Raw genomic sequence first — 22,674 nt, 5'->3', positions numbered from 1 at the left:
CATTCACATGAGCCCTTTAAGGAATTTTACAGCATGTTTGAATGAATATACAAGCCTCTAGGGTCTTAGAGGGAGTTCACATAGGGCCTCGTTTCACATAGATACATTGGTCACTCTAATGGGAGTTCACATGGGGTCATAGGCCGCCTTTTAATGGGGTTCCATATGCTTATATTCCTATTTCATATAAGCATAAAGCTGGGTTTATAGCAGGCATGCCAAGGTGTGCGAGTATCAGTGAGTGGTGATCCTTGTGATGTGTGGTCTAGTGGGGTTGTGGATTCAAAAGAAAGCTAACAACTAAGGATACTCCATGTGTGTACTGCCGTCCATCTAAACCTTGGAAACCATGCTTCTTACCTCTCTCACGGCCTTAATTGTCTGAGACTTAAGTGACAAGTGCTTCGTTTCACAACCTATCTGTGGCAAGAGAGAGCTCATTCATTGTTTGGTGAAGACTAGATGTTGTTGAAACAAAAACCAGGTTGCAAGCACGAAAAACAAAAGAAAAGACCTCCTGTCTAAAGGTTCTGCTTGCTTGCTTCAAGGTTTTGAGATAATTCTTTTCCGAGTTTCAAAGCCCAAAAAAGCTTCACAAGAATGCACAAATGATGTAAAAACAACTACGCATGTGACAAACAAAGCACCTGATGGAAATGAAAGAATACCTTAGCAATTGGCGCCATCTCTACAGAGATATGCACTACCTTCATGGGAGGCTCTTTTGCAGTCCCACCAGCCACAGGAACATGATAATCCATACCATGATTGTTGTCAAAGGCACCTCCATCCTCATCCCCTCTCTCCGAAAACACAAAATCCATCATATAAGCATCAAGTGGAACCTTGACTGCAAAAAACACCATTTGATTTACTCATGTTTCCCCAAAAATTACTTGAGCTCTTTACTTGTACATCTTGATGGACCAAGAAGGCAAGAAGCTAGCTCCCATAATAAAAGCTTGTGTGCATGAAAGCTTACTGGTGCCCTTGAGAAAAATACTGTTTTCTGAAGGCAGCATTTTAACTGGAGAAAGACAGCCCAGCCTGTGCCTCCAACGATTGAAAGACGCCCGTAACCACAATTCGGCTTTTCCGTTCAATACTGTGTTGGATGGATTGTAAAAGACTGTCACCTTTTGGCCAGCCTGTACGTCGACTGGATCTGTGTAAAATATGTGCGCTCGGGACTTAAGTAAAATACTCTTGGTTTTAGCCTTAAATTCTGCCTTCACCTCTGCAGTGTGTTGAACCTGCATGATAACATTTGGAATTTCAAAAAAAGAAAATTAATCAAAATCATCCACATACACTTGCCAAAGTGCACAGCCACACATGCACAGGTGCACATGCATGTGCTTTGTGAATGTGCCATGTACATGCTCACCTAGGTTTCCTCTTTACCACGAAACAAAAACAGATCTCAACAACTAGTCAACTTGCCTTCTTACGGGCAGCTTCTTCCTTCCTTTCTCTTTCTTCTTGAAGTAGTGCATATATCTGCTCTTCCAACTCTGTCCAATATAAATCATTGGGAACACCTTTAGGCACCAGAGCATGAAAGTCCTGGTATGCATTATTGTCATATAATGCTGCACGCTCTAGTGGTCCATCAGCCAGCACCCAGTTGAGAACATATGCCTGCTTGGGTACGTCAACTAGGGCACAAGCAATAACACACTATATTAGTATGCAATGGCAAGCTTCTGGAAACTTTTAAACATCATCCATCCACATGTTTTGATACCAGAAGAAATACGCAGAGTAACAACCGCGAAAACAAGCAGATCTAAGATACATATAAGACAACGCAGATTTCCTTTGTTGGTCCATGGGCCCTTCAGATATGTCTTATTAAGGAATGAAAAGGGGTGATGGTGAGCGGGGGGGGGAGGGGGGAGGGGGGGGGGGGAGGGGGAGGGGGGCGCGGTTTGTGGTTGTGGTTGTGTTTGTTTTGTGCTGCTCTTATGCATGTATCATGCGGGTGGGCATAATGCTCGCTACACCCATACATCAAGCGCTTCCTACGGTTTGCCCAATACTTTCCCACCTCATCCACGACTCACTGCATTAGTCGGACTCTTCAAGCTTCAATGCTCTGGATACTCGGACTTGGTTGGGCATCTTTGAAGAGTTATCTGCGTCAATCGTTCTCTTACATTTGTGCACTTGGAGATGTTGGACACGGATGCTTCATCTTCTTCGAGCGAGGAGGCAGTGTCAGAATACGCAGCGGAGATGATGACCAGATCTGGGAACACAAGACGGGATCTTCTTGTGTATATAGAGCAAAGTTACACGCCTATATCTCTCTCTCTCTCTTGTGCTGTATTTTTCTGCATGCGTTTTGCGAGTATGATACAAAATGGTATGGGGGCTGGGGGCCTATTTATATGCCCCCCCATCAGCAGTCGGCCTGCTGTAGGGCAGCCGACTGGACACAAGAAACCTCCACGACTGAATAATCACAGTCGGCCAGCAGCAAAGTGGGTCGGCCAGCATCAGAAAAGTCCCACAACTCATGCAGTGCAGTCGGCCACTTCCACAATCTCAATGGGCACAAGCTCCTCCCACGTGATGGTGCTGAGCCAGCCACTGGTAATCAAAGACGAGTAAAATGCTGAGTACTGAGAGGGCAAGTGTGACAGCAACGTTATGGCCATGTCCTCTGACGATATCTCCTTCCCAGCCTGAAGAACTTCCTACTGAAGAGCCTACAGCTTGTTAATATGCTCCCGCATCGTCGACGACTTTGCAGGGTTCATAACCCGCATCTGTACTTCCAAGGAAATCCTCTTCATGGGCGATACCCTGTTGTAAAGAGAGGCCAAATGCTGCCATATACCTCTGGCCAGCGTCATATGCCTTACATGATTGATTACCTACGGTGTGCAGTTGAGAAAGATAAACGAACGGACCCAGGCGTTGACACGATCCCACATCTGTGTCTGAGCCTCCCGGTCCTTTCGGATCGACGGTAACTCCCCTTCCTCTACTTCCGGCCGTGGAACCCCAACAACGACAAAATCTGTGTAAGACTCCAGAACAGATTCCATCATAACCTTCCATATGCCGTAGTGGCTTCCGTCCAACTGACGGTCCACCGGGAACGTGGGGAGTGTCGGGATCTTCACATGCCTCTCGACCATCTCAAACAGATCTGCCATTGCGGGGATGTACTCTAAAAAGGGTGGGTGGGTGGGAACAAAGAAGAACTAACACCTGCAAGTTTCTGTCCAGCAAATCAGCCCGCCGTCCTCTTGCTTCTCCTCTTCCCGAACAGTCCTGTACGGTCCACCAATCAGCAACACAACAGTCCCCCTCTTGCTCACACAAATCCCAAGAACTATCTAGAGCCTAGGCTCTGATACCATGTCAGAATACGCAACGGAGATGATGACCAAATCTAGGAACACAAGAGCAAAACGCATGCAAAAAAATACAGCACAAGAGAGAGAGAGAGAGATATAGGCGTGTAACTCTGCTCTATATACACAAGAAGATCTCGGAGTATGATACAAAATGGTATGGGGGCTGGGGGCCTATTTATATGCCCCCCCATCAGCAGTCGGCCTGCTGTAGGGCAGCCGACTTGACACAAGAAACCTCCACGACTGAATAATCACAGTCGGCTAACAGCAAAGTGGGTCGGCCAGCATCAGAAAAGTCCCACGACTCATGCAGTGCAGTCGGCCACTTCCAGAATCTCCAGAGATGCAGTCGGCCAGGTTCATGGTCCTCCTGCCACTACTAGACTGCCTCCCATGCCACAGAAAAATAAGGAAAAAATGGGAAAAAAATAGGGAGAGTGGGGAAAAATGAGAAGACACCTCATAAGGGCGGGCACACCCACAACAAAGGCCCTGGTGTATAAAAATAGATAGGAGATGACTTCTAACAGGCAGTTGGCTTCACCGCAAAGGATACTCGGGAATGGATTCTTGATAGTGGTGCTTCAAGGCACACGACTCCTTCCCGTGACTTCTTTCTGTATCTAAAACGCCAGTCAGGTCGCATTTTTATTGGCGACAATTCCACCATACCGATACACAGTGAGGGCCGGATGGAGATCATTCCCGATGGCAAAGGGGGGGAGCATTCCTCTCGTGTTCTTTACGTCCCAACACTTGGTTTTCATCTATTGTCAGTGCATGAGGTGTGCAAGACTGGCTTCCGGGTGGTGTTTGAGGAGCATTCTGTTGCTCTACGGGCCGCGAGACTCGCCAGGTTGTTTGGGAAGGCGGCGTGGAGAATGGTATATACAAACTCTCTGCACTCTCCTCTTTGACAGGTTCTCAGATTGGTGATTTGTGGCACTTTCGGTTTGGCCACTTGAATGTGGATGCGCTGCGGCGAGCTTTCCGGGACCAGATGATGGCTGGCTTGCCAGATATTGGCAACCAAGGACGCTGTAGTTCTTGTATTCGTGGTAAGCAGCACACGGAATCTTTTCCGAAGCAAGCTTCCAAGCGGGCTTCGAAATCTTTGGAGTTGGTACACACTGACGTGTGTGGACCTATGCAGACTACATCCTTGGGAGGTTCTTTGTACTTTATGCTGCTTGTTGATAATTGTTCCAGATTCACATGGGTTTATTTCCTTTCACAGAAGGACCAAGCTTTTGCTCGATTCAAGGAGTCATGGTTGATATATACGTACGTACGGATCTGATCCGTACCGTACGGTCGTACTGTACGGATCCGTACACGTACGGATCGATCCGTACGTGTGGGTTTTTTAATGCTGAAAATCGCCGAGCGTGTATGAATGAGCGCCCGCCTGGCGGCTGCCTTTGGGTACATACTAGGCCTTTCAAGTTTAATTATTAGACTCCAGAGAGCGTGCGTTACAGAGAGGCGAGAGCAGGAAGATTTCGAAAAAGCCCAGGCGACCACAGCGTTGGAAATTTGCCGCCAGGCGTGCGTGTAGGTAAACTGAGCATCTTCCTCTCTCTCTCTTTCTCTCCCTCTTGAGTCTTGAGTCTTATCTCTTTCTCTTGCATATGTGCTGCGCACTTGGCAGGTGCAGACAAAAGTCTCAAGAGCCATCATGCCTAAGCCAACTAACCCGTATTGGCAAGAGCACACCAATGTGATCCGCATTGTCAACACGCCAGGGCAAGCTGGATCTGGCACGCGACGATGGCAATGCAAGTATTGCAACTTTCAGCTCACCAGTACCATTTCTCGCGTCGTTATGCACTTGACAGGCATTGGCACAACCAATAACTGTGCAGGGTGCAAGGCAGTACCAAAGGACATTAGGGATAAGTTGATTGCTAAGAATTTTCCAGCAATGGGTGCAGGGAAAAAGGTGAAAGGTAGTCAACAGACACAGGATGCTCTCCATGATGCACTCTTGGGAGACTTGGGTGGTTCTTCACAGGTTCAGGAGGAGCAGCCCACTGGTAGTAGGAAGAGGGCTCGTACCATGCATGAGCAGCAGGACTATGTGGAGGATGATGGAGAGATGCATGCACCAAGGCAGACTACCTTGCCTTCTCGAGTTGCCTCTCTTTCTTGGGTGAAGGAGCGCCAGAAAGTGGCTGAGATGGAGATTGCTCGCACTCTCATTGAGTGCAACATCTCCTTTCATGTCTTGAGGACTGAGCAGTGGCAGAGGATGGTCAGAGCCATAGCCCAGGTTGGACACACAGAGGATTGGTCGGGGTTGGAATACAATAAGATGCGGACCACTACGCTTGAGGAGCAGAAAGCATTGATAGATAAGGCATTGGTACCAGTGAAGGCAGGTTGGGGGCAGTTTGGGTGCACCATCATTTCAGATGGCTGGAGTGACATTCGTAGGCGACACATCATTAATATTCTTGTGTCGTCTTGCCTTGGCACGTACTTCTTGCGTGCTGTTGATGCAGGAAAGGCTGGAGAGCGGATTACAGGTGAGTTTATCTATGAGCACATCCGGCAGGCTATACTTGAGGTTGGCCCAGAGAATGTGGTGCAGGTTATTACTGACAACGCCTCCAATTGCAAGGCTATGGGTGAGATGATTGAGGCAGAGTTTAAGAACATTGTCTGGACTCCATGTGCAGCTCACTGTCTTGACTTGTTGATGGAGGACATTGGGAAGTTAACATGGGTGTTGCCTATTGTTTCCGATGCCACAAAAATGACTACTTTTTTCCGCAAAAAGCACAAGGCATTGGCTATCTTTAGGAGTCACAGTACACTTGACATGGTGCGGCCCTTGAAGACCAGATTTGCATATATGTATCTTGTGTTGCAGCGACTCTATGCAGTGAGGGATCCACTTCTACAGACAGTAGTGGACCCGAAGTGGAGAGAGATGCATCACGCACAGGAGGAGTCCACTAGATACATACAGCGGCGGGTGCTTGATGAGTCCTTTTGGTCGGAGGTGCAGGCTATGATAGTAGCATTGCAGCCAATTTATGTGTTGCTGCGTGTCACAGACATGGAGGGCTCCACCATGGGCCTAGTCTATCATCTCTTCTCAGAGATGAAGACACACATCAGAGGCTGCAGATCACTGGCGCTTGATCGGTATGTACTTGCTTCTGCAATGATTACTCTCGAGTCTATTAACTATTTAGTATAATACTATAATGTATAATAGTAAATACTATAATCAAAATTCAGCCTGTTAACTAATGTTGCGTCAATGCTTTTACAGTCGGGAAGAGATCTTGGCTGTTGTAGACAAGAGATGGACATTTATGAGTCGGCCCATTCATGCGATGGCTGCATTGCTTCATCCTTTCTACAAGAAGCCAACTCTTTTTAATGACAGGAGTCTACTACAGGGCAAGGATGCGTACATTGGCTTGATTTGCGAGGAGGATGAGCAGTTGGACATTGATGCAGAGCTCGCAAGCTATGAAAATAATTTAGGGTCATCCTTTACTAGAGCTGTGGCGTTGAGGCCGGAGGCAACGAAGTTCTCTCTTACATGGTGGCAGAGTTATGGAAGACAAGGTCTTCCAAAGCTCACTCGTATCGCTTTACGTGTCCTCTCACAGGTAAAGTTTTCTATCTTTACATTTTTCATACATGTGTTTTGGACCTGGGACCATGGTTCATTGTCCAATCATCAATGTCTATTGTCTATGACCATGTCCAATGTCCATTGTAATTTGTCACCATTGACACGTCACAATGCACATGTGACATGTAGGATTGCTCTGCTGGTGGATGCCAGCGCAATTGGAGCGCTTATTCGCTAATTCACACGAAGATCCGTAATCGACTCAGCACTGCACAGCTAGAGAGATTGGTCTACTGCCGAGCAAATATGAAGCTTGTGCGAGATTACCACGCTTTGGGGACACCCAAGCAGGTTAGAAAGTTGAAACTTTGGGCTAGCGTTTATACATATTACAAGCGAATATTTGTAATTACTAATTACTACTTTCTACGCTGTTAATAATGTGAACACTGAATTGCATTTTGTTTTTTAACAGACAGATCCATCGAAATTGAAGTTGGTCTCGGAGGGGAGTGCAGAGGAGACTGAGCAGCAGCAGCAGCAGCTTGTGAGAAACGATCAGGAGGAGATTATTCGCATGCTGCACAGAGAGCTGGAGAGTGTGGATCGACGTGTGACGAGGTCACGTGCGCGAGTTCTCAGTCTCCCGTTAGTCGGGCGAGATGCAGGTCCAGAAGTTTCACGACGAGAGACCATTCGGCGAGGAAAGTTTCCTGTCCGTACTCCTCGGAGACGGGCAAATGAGGCTGTTCCTCTCATTCAGCCTACGGAGGATGATGATCCAGGACAGCAGAGTATGATGGCAGAGCCAGAGTATGATGAAGAGGGCAACGTCCTGACAGACGGGGACTTGCTCTCTTCAGGAGTGTCATCATCCTCATCCGATGAGGAGTTTTGAGATTCAGAGAGTAGAGTCTCGAGAGTCGAGTCGAGACTCTTTGTTATTGCTTAGTGTTTTTTACTTTTGAGTCTTGACTCTTGACATCAGACATTTATGATTTGTTATTTGTATGCTCTAGTATGAGCCTTTTAGGTTGACATCAGACATTTGTTATTTGTATGCTCTAGTATGAGCCTTTCTACGTCTATTTTGTCTTGACAGCCATTGTGTCAAGTATATGATGTGTGTTTTGAAATTAGTACATACTACATGCAAATTGGTTTATTTTGATTCTTGAATGTTTCAAACTTTTATGTACCTTAAATGTAGAAAGGTGTTGAATGTCCTATTGTTTGCCAATGGTACGTATTTTTACGTACATAAAAAATTTTACTGTACGGAACACCGTACAGTACGTACATATACACAACGTACAGTACGTACACATCAACCTTGCAAGGAGTGACATGTGATGGTGGAGAAAGAGTCTAGCTTGCAAATGAAGACTTCGGGCTGACAAAGGAGGAGAATTTTCAATTTTCTTCCAATGCTTTCGTGAGATTTTGTGCGGAACATGGCATCAAGCGGGAGCTGGCCAATACAAGTTCGCCGTCAGAGAATGGAGTAGTTGAACGTAAAAACAGGACTGTAGTGGAGATGGCGAGGACGATGCTAGAGCATCGTGATCTTCCTCGTCCGCTTGGGGGAGAGGCTGTGGCTACAGCTACGGCTGTCCATATCCTCAACCGTTCTCCGACGACTTCAGTACCGAACATGACTCCCTTTGAGGCATATTTTGTGTAACACACAGAAGCTCTAGGAGTCTTCTTTCAGCCCTAAACACCACTGAGAAATGCTGATGCAAAAACGCAGACAGAAGGGAGAGTAGAGAGAGAGAGAGAGAGAGAGAGAGAGAGAGAGAGAGAGAGAGAGAGCTAGAAATTCAATATATTCATATGGTACAAAAAGGTACCCAGTCTACAGCCCTAGGCTGCCTCATATAAAAGGTGGAATACACCAAAAACTGTCCTACCTCTAAGGACCCAACTCAAAAGGAGTTGAATGATCCAATCAATGAGCATATGCGCCCTTTATAGGCCTTTTGGAGCATTAGAGTGCTGGCCAATTGCTGGTCGGCCAGCCGACCGGCTTATCTTATCCATAAATGTCCCAAAAGCTTATCTTTGTGGGTTATAACTCTCTTTCCAAGGAATACAGGTTGTATAATCCAGAGAGGAACGAGGTTGTTGTCAGCAGAGATGTGGTCTTTAATGAGCATGTTCCAGTTTCCACTGTTGATGAGCCGCCACTTCTTGGAGACCCAGAAGATTCTGATGATGGTTCCCAGTCTATTGTTGGAGCTGGACAGCCTCAGTCAGTTGAGGAGGTTGAGCCCGCAGCTGGAGATGAGGCCCCACAACAGCAGGAGGCTCCACGTTCTGTTCAAGTACCCAGGTGGTTGGTGGACACCCTTCGGGAGTCAAGTGTCACAGAGCTTCCCTCCGAATGGACCACAGAGGACAGACCTCGAAGATCGCACAGAGTCCATGATAAAAGTCATTCAGCGGAGCTTTTACAGGTAAACTATGCTTTGATGTCTCGTATCATGCCAGACAAAGAGCCCGCTTCGATCAAGGAAGCCCTTGCACAGGATACTTGGAGGAAAGCCATGCAGGTGGAACTGGATGCCATTGAGAAGAATAACACTTGGGAGTTGGTACCGAGGCCATCGAAACGGTCATTGGTGTCAAGTGGGTCTTTAAGACCAAGTATACGTCAAATGGATCGGTGGACAAACACAAAGCCAGACTTGTGGCTAAGAGTTATGCTCAGCGGCCTAGCATCGACTATGAGGATACCTTTGCACCGACAGCGAGGATGACCACGATTCGGACCGTTCTTGCCCTTGCTTCTTCTGAGCGGTGGCCCGTATATCAGATGGATGTTAAATCTGCGTTCCTTAATGGTGACCTATAGGAGGAGGTGTATGTTGAGCAACCTCCAGGCTTTGAGGTTTCAGGATCAAAGGGGATGGTTTACACTTGCGGAAGGCCTTGTATGGTCTTAAGCAAGCTCCCAGGGCTTGGAATCAGAAGATTGATTCCTTCTTTCTACGGACTAGATTTCAGAGATCGGTTGCAGATCCCAACCTATATCGCTTTCGGGAACGCAACATGGTCACATCGATCATCCTTTCTGTGGATGACCTCATTCTCACCGGCGGTCATATGGAGCACATTGCAATGACGAAGGCTGTTTGAGATGACCAATTTAGGCTTACTCCACTTCTTCTTGGAATTGGAGATCTGGCAAACCCAGAGGAGGTTTTTGGTCTCTCAGCAGCGGTATGTTCATGAGTTGCTTGAGGCCTTTGGGATGGAGAACTCCAAGCCTATCACGTTGCCGATGGACCCGAACACGAAGCTTACAGTGAATGATCCTTGTGAGCCAGTCGATGCCTCTCTGTACCGAAAGCTGGTTGGTTCATTGATCTGGTTGCTAAACACCAAATTGGACTTGAGCTTTCCTGTGGGCTGTTGACCTCATTCATGCAGACGCCGTTGAAGTCTCATTGGGACGCAGGATTGCGGATCTTGCGGTATCTGTAGGGTACGAAGGATCTTGGTCTCTTCTACCCCGCTAGAGGTGACACGAAGAAACGAGTTCGACTCCAAAGTTGGAGTGACTCAGATTGGGGAGGAGATCCACATCAACCTACAGTTTTTCCCTCGGCTCAGGAGCGGTTTCATGGAGCAGCAAGAGGCAGTCGACTATTGCCTTGTCCTCAACAGAGGTACCGGGCTGCTTGCGAGGTTGTGTGGCTGTGGAGGTTGCTTGGCGAGATTGGGTTTCCACGGAAGGAGCCCACGGTCATCGAGTGCGATAACCAGAGCTGGATCGCTATTGCTCGGAACCCAGTCTTCCACGCCCGGACCAAGCACATAGAGATACAATATCACTTTGTTCGTGAGAAGATCTTGGCTGGTGACATCTTGCTTCTTTATTGTTCGATGGAGGACAATGTGGCGGACCTCTTCACGAAGTCTCTACCTCAGGCTATGCTCCGGCAGCGCTCCAGCTCACTGGGGTTGGTTCCACATCCAAGAGCTAAGAGGGGGTGTTAGCAGTCATCTCATGTCTGTACACTATGTCAAGGCCTCTATTGTGGGTGTGCCCGCCCAGTTTTGGTGTGTCCCCATTTTTTCCTCACTTCCATGTATTTTTCCCATTTTTGCTTGGTGTGGGAGGCTGTTTTGTGCCTATCAGCTGTTTCAGATGCTGGCTGACTCGACACTTCTAACCCGACGTGATGTGCTGACCTGGCCAACTGTAGATACAATGGCCGACAGCCCATTTGCTGGCCGACTGGCTAGAGCAAGTCGTGGGCTACTGTCGGCCTGTTTTGTGCTGGCCGACCAGCAACCTGGGGCCATATAAAATGGCCCCTTGCCCCCCACACTGTTCATTGTATTCTCCAGGATTTCTTTGGTGTATATAGCAGAGTTACACTAGCTTCTCTCTCTCTTGCATCTATGTATTGCTCTCTACAGCAGTTGTCTTCATTTCCGCTGTGCATTCTGACAAGCAGGGCATCATAATCAGCATGAAAAATCATCTCTTCTCAGCGTTTTCCTTCCTTGGGAGCATTGGGAGTCAGTATATCAGCAGTATATTCAACATGTAGACTGCATCATAGACAGCATTCAGTCATCTTCCCTACCTCCTACATAGAGGAAAGCCAACATCCAAGGGTGGACCTCAGCATTGGAGAAGGAATCAGTCATTCACATCAGCATTCAGCATATCTCTCTCATTCGGAAAAGGATATTCAGCATAGATCTATTCATAGATCTCAAATGTAACCATTGCATTCAATATAGTTGCATCACATTGCATTGAGACCATTGTCTATCCCTTAAGCATCATTAAGTGAAGTTTAGTATAAGCTCAAGGTTGTGATTACTACGATCAATCCCCCTCATTTCACATTCAGGGCATTTAATAGCATCAGGTCGGGGCCTGTCAGGACCAGCCGACAGCATTAAATGAGCATTTATGGCAATCGTGAAGGTCTACACATCTGGCCGATAGCAACATATCTGGCCGACCTGCAGTAGAACAGCATATATAAGCAGCACATCATTTCAACATTGATCGTCTCATCTCTTCTCAGCGTTTCCTATCTAGGGAACAAGGGAGACAACAGATCAACAGTATAGTCAACATACTCAGCATATTCAGCATTTAGTTCATCTTCCTACCTCCAACATACAGGAAAACCGGCATCCAAGGGTGGACTTTAACAGTGGAGAAAGGAACAGTCATTCACCATCAGCATTCAGCATATCTCTCTCACTCTCAGAAGGATATTCAGCATAGATCTATTCATAGATCTCAATTGTAACCATTGCATTTAATATAGTTGCATTGCATAGCATTGACACCATTGTCTATCTCTTAAGAATCCTTAAGTGAAGTTAAGTACTCGCCTAAGGTTGTTTAAGACGGTCAATCCCCTCCATGTCACAGTTTACCCTTTGAGGACAAAGTTTGAAGTCTTCATGTGTTTTTAGCATTTTGTTGCTAAAGCTGAAAATAAGATAGGTTGCAAAGTACAAACCCTCCGCTCAAATCAAGGAAGGGAATACGTGCCAGATGCATTTAAGGCATATTTGGTAGAAAGAGGCATAAAGCATCAATGTACTTTGCCTTACACATCACAGCAAAATGGTGTAGCACAAAGGAAGAACAGGTCATTGATGGAGATGGCAAGATGTATGGTTAAAGACAAGAATCTGCCTCACAAATTCTAGATGGAGGCAATTATGTGTGCTACACATGTTTTGAACAGGTGCCCTACGAAGGCTTTGAAGACCATTACTCCTTTTGAGGCCTGGTATGATAGGAAACCTACGGTTGACTCTCTCAAAATTTTTGGTTGCTTTGCATATGCTCATAAGCCTTCACAACTTAGAGGCAAGTTAGATGGCAAGGCAGTCAAATGCATATTTGTGGGCTACAGCAGTGGTAGCAAGGGATACCGTCTCTACAATCCATGCAATCAAAAGATTTTTGAAAGTAGAGATGTTGTATTTGCTGAAAATTCAGCACAGCCACTTGCAGAGTTTAGCAAACACTTTGAAAATGGTCCACAGGATATGTTTGAGGGGCTGATCCCATTGGGCATAGATGGAACTTCAGACCAACCACACGAAATGCATATTGGACAGCCTATGGGTACTGAAAACCAGCCCCCAAATAAGCCTATTACTCCTCATGTTGTACAAGAAGCTGTTCACGAGGAGCGGACAGCCATGCAAGAAGCTAGAACAGCGCCTCGTTGGTTGGTTCCTACTTTGCAAGAGAGTAAAATTTCAACTCCTCTACCTAGGACACAGACTGCTCTAGAAGTGCTCAAGAACAGGCAAATGTATTATGCAAGAGTACTATTTGTGATGAAGATGAGCCATATTTATTTGAAGAGGCTCAAGAAAATGAGCATTGGATGGAAGCCATGCAATCAGAGATGGATGCTATCCAAAAGAACAACACTTGGGATTTGGTTGACTTGCCTCCAGGCAAGAAACCCATTGGCACAAAATGGGTGTTCAAAGTCAAACAGAAATCTGATGGTTCTATTAACAGGTACAAGGCCCATCTTGTGGCCAAATTTTATGCCCAACAAAAAGGCATAGATTATAATGAGACTTTTGCACCTACTTCTCGGCTTACGACTATTAGATGTGTTGTTTCATTGGCTGCCCATCATGGATGAAAAGTGCATCAATTGGATAAACAGCTTTTCTTAATGGGGACTTGCAGGAAGAAGTTTATGTAAGTCAGCCTATTGGATTTGTGATGCATGGTCAAGAAGGCAAAGTGTGCAAGCTCCGCAAAGCACTTTATGGTCTCAAACAAGCTCCAAGCGCTTGGTATGAGAAAATTCATGCATACTTGACCAACCAGGGATTCAACAATAGTCCAACTAAGAGCACCCTCTATGTCAAAGAGGATCATGGTATTTTGATTATGCTCATACTCTACGTGGATGACATGCTTTTGACTAAAAATAATGAGGATGCAATTTCAACTTTCAAAGCTACATTAAAGACCTCATTTGAAATGTCATAATTGGGTTTATTGCACTATTACTTGGGCATACAATTTGTGCAGCCTGAAGTTGTAGGAGACAATATGTATTTTATTCATATAACTCAACGGTTCTTCGTATTTGTTAGGCATGCTATACCAGAACATATCCTATGGAATTGTAATAAGTATAAGGTTTGGTGTTCTATGGTTCATTTTCATCGTGTTTTGAGTGTTCATTTATTTATAAATGGTACCCTATAAGCGATCACACCTATCTAAGTGATTACAATGGTGGGAGAATTGATTTATGCTTTAAAGTATTTAGAAAATGAGGTAATAGGGTGTAGTAAGCAATAGGTTATTGGAACTATTGCCGACATGACCAGCATTTTAGATCAAGCATTTTGAACTTGGGCATTTTTATGCTTCAATCCAAATACATACAGAAACTCCTCCATAAGTTGGCTTCCAGGATTGTAAGCCTATTTCTACACCTGTAGAACCCAGGCTCAAATTGAGCATGTATGATGCTCAATTTCGCACGAGAGCCTTATGACATAAGCCTGTATAGCCAGGCAGTGGGCTGCCTCATATACTTGTGCAATACACGCCCAAATATTCAGTTTGGTGTGTCCCAGTCAAGCAAATTCATGACAGCCCAGGGACAAAGCATTGACAAGCTGTGAAACGCATTTTTCGCTAACTTGAGGGCACCCTGGATCTTGGATTGTTCTATCCCAGGGAGGGCAGTTCGCAGCTACATGCATACAGTGATTCAGACTGGGCTGGTGATTATGACACTCAACAATCTACCAGTGGGAATTGTATTTTTATGGGCAGTTCATGCATATCATGGTTAAGTAAAAAGCAACCCACTGCTACCACATCTACCTGTGAAGCAAAGTACAAGGCAACCTTCACTACTACGGTAGATTGTGTATGGCTAAGAAGGTTACTTGCAGATCTTCGTGAGTGTTAGCACACACCCACCACCATACTCACTGACAGTCAGAGTGCTATGGTCGTGGCATGGACTCGAGATTTCCATGCTCGTACCAAGCATATAGAGATACATTATCACTATGTCAAGGAGAGGCTTCATGCAGGGGAGATCACTTTGACCTACTCCCCACACAGGACAATGTTGCAAATCTCTTTACCAAGGTCCAAGGCATTGCCTCAAGAGAAGTTTGCAAAGCTTTAGGCTTACTCTTCTACAGGGAGTGATCTGCTACTTTGTACAGGTTCACATCACTAAGAGGGAGATTTGAAGGCATCTTACAAATCTTACAGATTAGTAGTGCTATGTGTGAGCATGGGCTTACACAAGGGCACTTTTTCCAATTGGGTTTTTCCCCCTAACATCTAGTGTGAAAGTACACTACACTTTATATCTTGTACTTGGACTTCATTTTCTTATCACTTAATATACGTGCAAGTACTTCTCCCACTCTTACTCCCAGTCGTGTTGCTTCCTGTGAGTGTGTGTTTGCTTCATTTCTATCCATACCCCAACTCTAGCATCCAAGAGGGCCAACACCAATGATTGAAGCAAGCTTACAATCTTGAAAGAGAAGCTAAGACATTAAAACCAACTTGATGAAGACTAGAAGCCACATTCAGGCTGAAGAAGAGAAGGCCATTTTTGTGGCTCGAGGATCTAGAAAATGAGCCCTCCATATGTGCCAAACAGATTTTTGAGCCCCACACTGCACTGGGGAATGGCAAGTGGCCTTAGACCAAGGGTGTCCTTGAAGCTCTATAACCTCCTCAAGATGATAAATGTTGCTTTGTGATTCGTTGATCTCCGGAATGCTGCAACTCCCCAAATGTCTCAAACTGATCTCCCATGTGTGAGCCTCGTTCTGATCTCCCGTTGTTAATCGCCATTTTTCTCACTTAAGCTACACCAGTTGACATCTGAGAAAGGAAATCATCTCAATAGTGTCTTCCTGTTTGCTAGTGTGTTACAAAAGTCAATGTATCTCTTGCAAGTGAAGAGCCACACATGTTTTGTCCTCAATATAAGTGGCAGTGTTCACTTGCTAGCACCACTCCTAGTAGATATATGTGGCACATGATATGAAGAACGCCAAAGTGTTATGGCTCATGTATCGGCCCATCCTTTCTAAAAGTAAACAAGTGGTCCCTGTAGAGGCTTACACTGTGGCATAGGTATGAATCCATCCTTAGCAAGTATTATTTTGTGTAGGCTCCTTGTAGAGGAAAGTGTCAGGCAGAATATACTTCCTATGTATACAGAGCTTCCAAATGTTTTCACTGCTATTAGGTAAATCCTATTCTATGTATACTTTCTATGTATACAGAGCTTCCAATTGTTTTCACTGAATATACTTCCTATGTATACAGAGATTCCAAATGTCAGACTGAATATACTTCCTATGCATACAGAGCTTCCAAATGTTTTCACTGAATATACTTTCTATGTATACATCGCTTCCAAATGTTTTCACTGATAACCCTATTCTACTGCTATTAGGTAAATCTAGCTACCTGAGAACCTACTGAGGGAATCCATACGAGTCAAGTTAAGAAGGAAAAGAGAACAAAACAGGTCATCAAATCCATACAAATGTTTAAAAGCCTACAGTCAGCAGAGTTTACTCAATTAAAAAAAGAGGTTTTGAGCAGGATCATACCATCGATAGTCCACCAATCACCACCTTCAGCACTGTAGAAAGTAAGTTGTCCCACGACTGATACCATGTCTTGCCAATTATTGTAACCCCCATGCAACCACACTTCTTTACTGGAGGCTAGGGTGCGATTCGCACGGTTGTAAAACAGCTTCACAGAGTCTCCTCCTTGAAACTCTGAAGGCAGGAAATACCACAAACCATCTACATGCTTGACTGCTTTCTGCAAAATGCGACTTGTCCTCTCACGCCGATCATTCACACGTTCTCTTGCTTCATGCCTGTCAGCCTCCTCTGCAGCTTTCTTTTCCACCAACCTGCGTTCCTCTGCAATCCGCTTCTCCTCCAAGGCCTTTTCAGCAGCAATCCTTTCTATTTCTCTTCTCTCTTCATCCATCAAAAAGTCTTCAAAGGCATCCTTTTGCAGGCCATCCTCCACTGGCACAGAAAAATCTTTGTTCGAGTTGTTCTCATAAACATCACTGCCATCATGGAACACAAAATCTATTTTAAAAGCCTCCTTAGGTACTTGTAGCTTGCAAGACCACCAGTCCCCTGCTAAGGTTGTTTTGGTTAACTCTGCCTCGAAAGGCTTCCATCTCCAGTCATTGTACGCTCCCTTCATTTTCACACTTGGACGTTGGGCCAAAGTGCTTGTTGAACGGTTCAAAAATACTTCTACCTCACTTCCTGCCTTTGGAGTTTCTGGGCAGTAAAAAATCTTGCCACCATGAATTCCTGTTTTCTCAGCCGAGTTCTTAATTTGCAACCTACGCTTCTCCGCCTCAAACTGGGGATCACTGTCATTTCCTGGAAGTAGGTCAACCCCTGTATCTTCTCTAACAGTCTGCACAAGGGGACTTACCTTTGCAGCAGAAGTTCCTGGCTGTGCTCCATGAATCCCCGTACTTATCACCTCCCCCTGAGGTTTATCATCAAAGGTTGTGGCAGGAACATCTGCAACGATTTGAGAAGCTTCTATGCTGCTATCTTCAGGAGGAATCAAATCCTGAAATACCAAAGGTTCTTTATCGACATCCTTGACTTCCTCCTTGGCAACTGTACTGTGTGAAGCTTGAAGTTCTGTATATTCTCTAACAGCCTGCACAAGGGGACTTACCTTTGCAGCAGAAGTTCCTGGCTGTGCTCCATGAAGCCTCGTACTTATCACCTCCCCCTGAGGTTTATCATCAAAGGTTGTGGCAGGAACATCTGCAACGATTTGAGAAGATTCTATGCTGCTATCTTCAGGAGGAATCAAATCCTGAAATACCAAAGGTTCTTTATCGACATCCTTGACTTCCTCCTTGTTGGCAACTGTACTGTGTGAAGCTTGAAGTTCTGTATATTCATTTTTTGCAATCTCATTAACTCCATGGCCAAAATGTCGTGCATCTGAGGAGGTTTTCTTCCAGTCTGAATTGGCTGCACCCTTTTCATCCTTTGGATGATGATTATCTTCAGAAGATGTTTTCTCGAGCAAGGCACTAGCAAGACGATGATCCGAAGGTTCCTGGCCCACTATACTAGTAGAGACAGCTTCTTTAGGCACCAGATCCTTGCTGTGCTCACGGGTATCTGCAGTTATACCCTCTGTTGGCCACGACTTTCCAGAGCTTTTTGAGCCAGCCAACTTCTGCCTTTTTTCACTAGGCTTCCTTCGCCCTCTTGCATGCAGATCCGCCACTGCAAAACATATACATATAAATATTGTTTTAGTACAGAATCATTGCAATAAACAACCTAATATCCTAAACACAGTGCACTAATGTCATACACATTTGTGAAGGAGAGAGATAATTTTTCATCATCTCACCCCTTCATCCTATCTCTCCACCATAGAGCAATAGACCTTGGTCCCCTATTCCATTTGAGGGTTAGCCCTACCTCGTTAATTCCTCCACCCTATGCCAATCCTGGATGCCAGCTGTGCCTTTAAATGTTGGGACTACGAATGTTGGGACTACGATCCAGATATTACACGTTAGGACTATGATCGAGAATAATGGCAGCATGTCCCCATGTGAAATAATACAACTAAAAGGGTTTGGTAAATTTGATTGCAATCGAAAAAAGGCACACTGCTTGGCCAGCCTTCCTCAGCCTACTGCTGTTAGCTTCTTTCTCACCTGATTACCTCTATCGCCATCCCCCTAGTCTTGGCCCTGATAATGGCCCACACCACGATTTCTCTGCACTTGCTCACTTTCTAATCATCACTACCAGTCTAAATCATATCCATTCATTAAGACCTAATACTAAAAATGTCTGCAAAACCCAAAAATGTCTACAAGCCTTACTTCCACTTAACTATTTTTATTAGAACACAAAATTTGGTCATCCCTTTCACATCAATCAGCCTCAAGACTTCTAACTCATAACTCATTACTCATATAGGCTTCCAAATTGGATTAAATCGGGATACACCCACACAATAAACTTGCATACTTGATGCAAAATGCCAAAGTTCAGAGATTCATCCTTGCTGGCTTGGTTGCCTTTGATGACAAGGAAGACACAAAATGTATTATCCTGTTGATTCTGAAAACATATAGTGAATATGCCTACAAAAAGCCAATTAAAAAATTGGACATGGAAGGCACCTGGTCTGCATGGGTTGTGGCAGGGCATCTCACATTTTCTCCCAGATAGCTGCATGAAAAGCCCGTTAACCTTAGTCATGGTCTGTCTGAGAGCATCCATTTATGAAAAACGCTTTCCACACTGCATTTGACTTTCTTTTTGTTTTAGTTTTCGATGTTAAGAACCTATAACTTCAAAACCAAACTGAGCATATGCATGTCCATGGGGGGCAGTGTGTGTGTGGTGGGACAAACATGGGTAGTAGTAGCTGTCCCAACTTGGACAGCTATGAATGTACCATACAATCCTTAATGAAGCAGTGGTTTCACAAAAAAAGTGTGTGTTGCGTGACAAACATGCGCACACACTCTTGCGTGCACTTTTATGCACGACTGCTAGGAAATGAATGAGGAGTATGGCATACATACAGCCGGAAAAAGAATAAGGGGTATGGGCGTACAGTTAGGTGACGACAAGGTGAAGATGAAAGAATCCAGATCGGAAGCCAGAATTGAATGGAAAAAATAAGCATTGGTTATCATGTAACGGGCACAAAGGGCTTGATTCAAGTGAGCCAGACCTCTATACCATATGATAGCTTTTGATACCAGAATTCTCAGGTGCGTTAATGGAGCTCTTGAAGGTAATTAAGACCGTAAAAGTTGAAAAAGACCGTGTAGTTTAGAGTTTGCATTGTTTAAACCCGTTCATGGGAACCATTAGCAAAGTCATGGTTTCCTAGCCGTGAGCACGCTTCCACAGATTTGCAGGCGCATTTGTCATAAGAACTGTAAGAGTTTTGGATCACTCACCGTGTAATTGGCGCTGTTGTAGCGAGGAGTGGCGGAGGCGGCATGCGGCGGGAAAAACGACAGCGACGAAGACGCGGCCATTGAAAACCCTGTAGAGATTTGCTCGAACTCTGCTCTTAATCCAGCACTTAATCCAATGGTGACTCGCCTTAATCCAGCGCTTAATCCAACCAGGTGCGATCAAAAGCCGGATTCTCTCGAAGTACTTGCCGCGTTCCGCTAAGCCAGGCACCGGAAGTGAGTGTATAAGAAGAGATTAATATGTGGTTAAAGATCGATCAGCAAGTGGACGAGCGAGTGATTATGGCACGATCTAACTGGACAATAGCTGAGTAGATGACGTTCTGCGAGGGGACTGGAAGAGGAGTCTACGAGGAAGTTGCAGGGGGAGAACGGCAAGGTGATGAAGCAGGTAAAGAGGAAGCGAGACAGACGCGAGCCACAAGATAGTAAAAAGAAGATTAATGATGTTGAGGAGCAGCAGCAGCAGCAGCAGCAGCAGCTCGCTTGTCTGTGTGCGCGCGCGCATGAGCGAGAGGAGGGGGCCCAGGGGCAAGGCAATTTGCAAAAAAGGGGAGGCTGGGCTTGCCTGCACGTGAACCGACCAACCCCCAGCTCTCGAGTCTAGTGCCCCGTCACGCCCACACGTGTGGTGTCCAAACCACAATGCACATGCTCATAAGTGTGAGCCACATGATTCTTCAACATTGGAAAAAAAAAATTGGTTATATCTAGTGGGTTCCTTATCCTCAACTTTAGCATGGATAGAATCATGTTTGTCTCATCTTCCATTTTAGCATGGTTAGATCCATTTCAAGTCTCATCTTCCATTTTAGCATGGTTAGATCCATTTCAAGTCTCATCATCAGGCAAACTACTTGGTTGACCTGGCCCTCCAGAAAAGGGGCAATGGCTAGATCCATTTCAAGTCTCATCTTCCATTTTAGCATGGTTAGATCCATTTCAAGTCTCATCATCAGGCAAACTACTTGGTTGACCTGGCCCTCCAGAAAAGGGGCAATGGCAAAGGAATGTTGTATAAACATTGAACGACAATGGGAAATAGAGCTAGCTTGATTGACTATGTGGTTTCCTTATGCAATCAACATTTTGATTGTCAACATCGTGCCAATCCAACAGTCGTCCACTTGGCCATGCTCATTAAGGAATTTGGTTAGGGCCTTTGTTGCCTCTCTAATTGTTGTCATGAGGGTAGGCAAAGTCCGGGACTATCCGATATGGTGACGCACGCTAGGGGTGAAGCAAGGATGCCCGCTATCGCCCACCCTCTTTGGACTGTACATTAATGCGGTCTCTGATTATGTAGACAGATTGGAGGGGTGTTGATACCCATCTTGTTATATGCTAATGATATCGCCCACCCTCTTTGGACTGTACATTAATGCGGTCTCTGATTATGTAGACAGATTGGAGGGGTGTTGATACCCATCTTGTTATATGCTAATGATATTGCTCTAATCTCAGACTCTCCAGAGGGATTAACACCTGGATACATTATAGGCTTTCTGTGCGGATAGAGATCTGACAGTGAACCTTGGGAAAACCAAGGTTATGGTGTTTAACACCACACAGGCATGGGTGACGAGATCAGAGCCTCAGTTCACTTTCCAAGGGGAGTCGGTTGAGTACGTCAGGTCATATGTCTACTTGGGAGTTACTTTCATAGAACCGCGTATCTCCTTCCCTGAAGGAAGCAGCAGCAGCTAGATTAGCTCGAGGGCATGCAGCCTTGGGGGCACTTGAGAGGTAGTGTGCACACACAGTTTCAAGAGTCGCGCACCAAATTGTGGCTATTTGATACGCTTGTCACACCGACCCTCCTATACGGAGCTCCAATTTGGGGACCCAGCATACATCACAGACCTCAAAGGGGGACAGATGAGGGATGGAGGCAAATGGAGAGACCACTGATTATGATGATTGCCCGCATGATTCGGAGCAAATCATTAGTACCACATGAGATTGTTCGGGCTGAGCTAGGTGCCGCACACCAGTAGTAACCGAGGCCCTATTCCAGGCAGTTACCTTTTTACAGCAGCTATGGGAGCTTCCTCAACAGAGATACTCCCTATTGGCACATTTACCTCATCCATACAGTTGGCAAAGGATGGAGATACTCCCTCGTACGCTTAGATGTGATCATGGTTTGACCTACACGGTTTGCGGATAGAGGCACTACCACCCTTTCAGTACAGTCTGGATTGTCCATTTTTGGATCTGACCCGCTCAGAGCAAAACCGTTTGATCAGGATGGATATCATCAGAGTGGACACAGAGAGAACATGGACTAGCCCCCTTGAGCTCTTAGGCACGAATATGGCTCATTACAAGAGCCATTTTCTACACCTCCTACCACATGATTTTATCACCCACCCAGTGTACATGGATTTACACCTATCACATGGGATGTGTTGTGCCATTGGAAAGATCCGGACCTCATCACACCAACTGTGGATTGAGACAGGGCGATATGTGCATCAGATCTTGGATGACCGCATTTGTCAGCTATGCTACCAGGAGGCAGAGAGTTTGAGGATCAGAGATGCCTGGGATTGTTCCTACTTGAGCTTAGGAGACACAGAGAGACCCTCTTGGCAGATAGGAGACCGAGCCATGATGTACCTAGACAGAGGACCCTGACAGATTTGTCAGCACCAGCACC

General features: G+C 45.5%; 2 protein-coding genes across 3 annotated transcripts in view; one reads left to right on the top strand and one right to left on the bottom strand.

Moving 5' to 3' along the window:
* LOC147610750 (starch synthase 3, chloroplastic/amyloplastic-like) overlaps window positions 1–20,582 on the bottom strand; it is a 118,200-nt gene extending 97,618 nt beyond the window's left edge. Inside the window, exons 1-6 of the mRNA XM_086785224.1 lie at window positions 19,992–20,582; window positions 19,200–19,248; window positions 16,600–18,282; window positions 1,444–1,658; window positions 983–1,253; window positions 669–850 (exon numbers count right to left, since the gene is read on the bottom strand). Coding sequence (XP_086641350.1) covers window positions 669–850; window positions 983–1,253; window positions 1,444–1,658; window positions 16,600–18,282; window positions 19,200–19,248; window positions 19,992–20,072 — 2,481 coding nt within the window. The 5' untranslated portion in view covers window positions 20,073–20,582. The remainder of the gene's footprint in view (window positions 1–668; window positions 851–982; window positions 1,254–1,443; window positions 1,659–16,599; window positions 18,283–19,199; window positions 19,249–19,991) is intronic.
* LOC147610751 (uncharacterized) lies at window positions 4,833–8,301 on the top strand. 2 transcript variants are annotated; one of them, XM_086785457.1, is made up of 4 exons: window positions 4,833–6,524; window positions 6,655–7,000; window positions 7,156–7,317; window positions 7,442–8,301. In XM_086785457.1, exons 1-4 carry the CDS (start codon window positions 5,050–5,052, stop codon window positions 7,862–7,864), a joined length of 2,406 nt encoding a protein of 801 aa, XP_086641583.1. In that variant the 5' UTR covers window positions 4,833–5,049; the 3' UTR covers window positions 7,865–8,301. The 2 variants fall into 2 exon arrangements, with proteins under 2 accessions (XP_086641583.1, XP_086641585.1); XM_086785459.1 differs by having other exon boundaries at window positions 7,446–7,600.
* Window positions 20,583–22,674: the final 2,092 nt, after the last annotated feature.

The sequence above is a fragment of the Cibotium barometz genome, chromosome 48, assembly GCF_041138505.1.
Source record: "Cibotium barometz isolate CiBa-2024 chromosome 48, ASM4113850v1, whole genome shotgun sequence".
NCBI classification, from domain to species: Eukaryota; Viridiplantae; Streptophyta; class Polypodiopsida; order Cyatheales; family Cibotiaceae; genus Cibotium; species Cibotium barometz.
Note: the sequence above shows the minus strand (reverse complement) of the source record. Positions and strands in the feature narration are given on the sequence as shown.

What these genes read in the sequence shown, in the direction of transcription:
- LOC147610751 (XM_086785457.1), top strand. Translation starts at nt 5,050, where the DNA reads ATGCCTAAGCCAACTAACCCGTATTGGCAAGAGCACACCAATGTGATC. An exon ending in AGATCACTGGCGCTTGATCG is followed by an intron (nt 6,525 to 6,654) that starts GTATGTACTTGC and finishes ATGCTTTTACAG; the next exon opens with TCGGGAAGAGATCTTGGCTG. An exon ending in CTTTGGGGACACCCAAGCAG is followed by an intron (nt 7,318 to 7,441) that starts GTTAGAAAGTTG and finishes GTTTTTTAACAG; the next exon opens with ACAGATCCATCGAAATTGAA.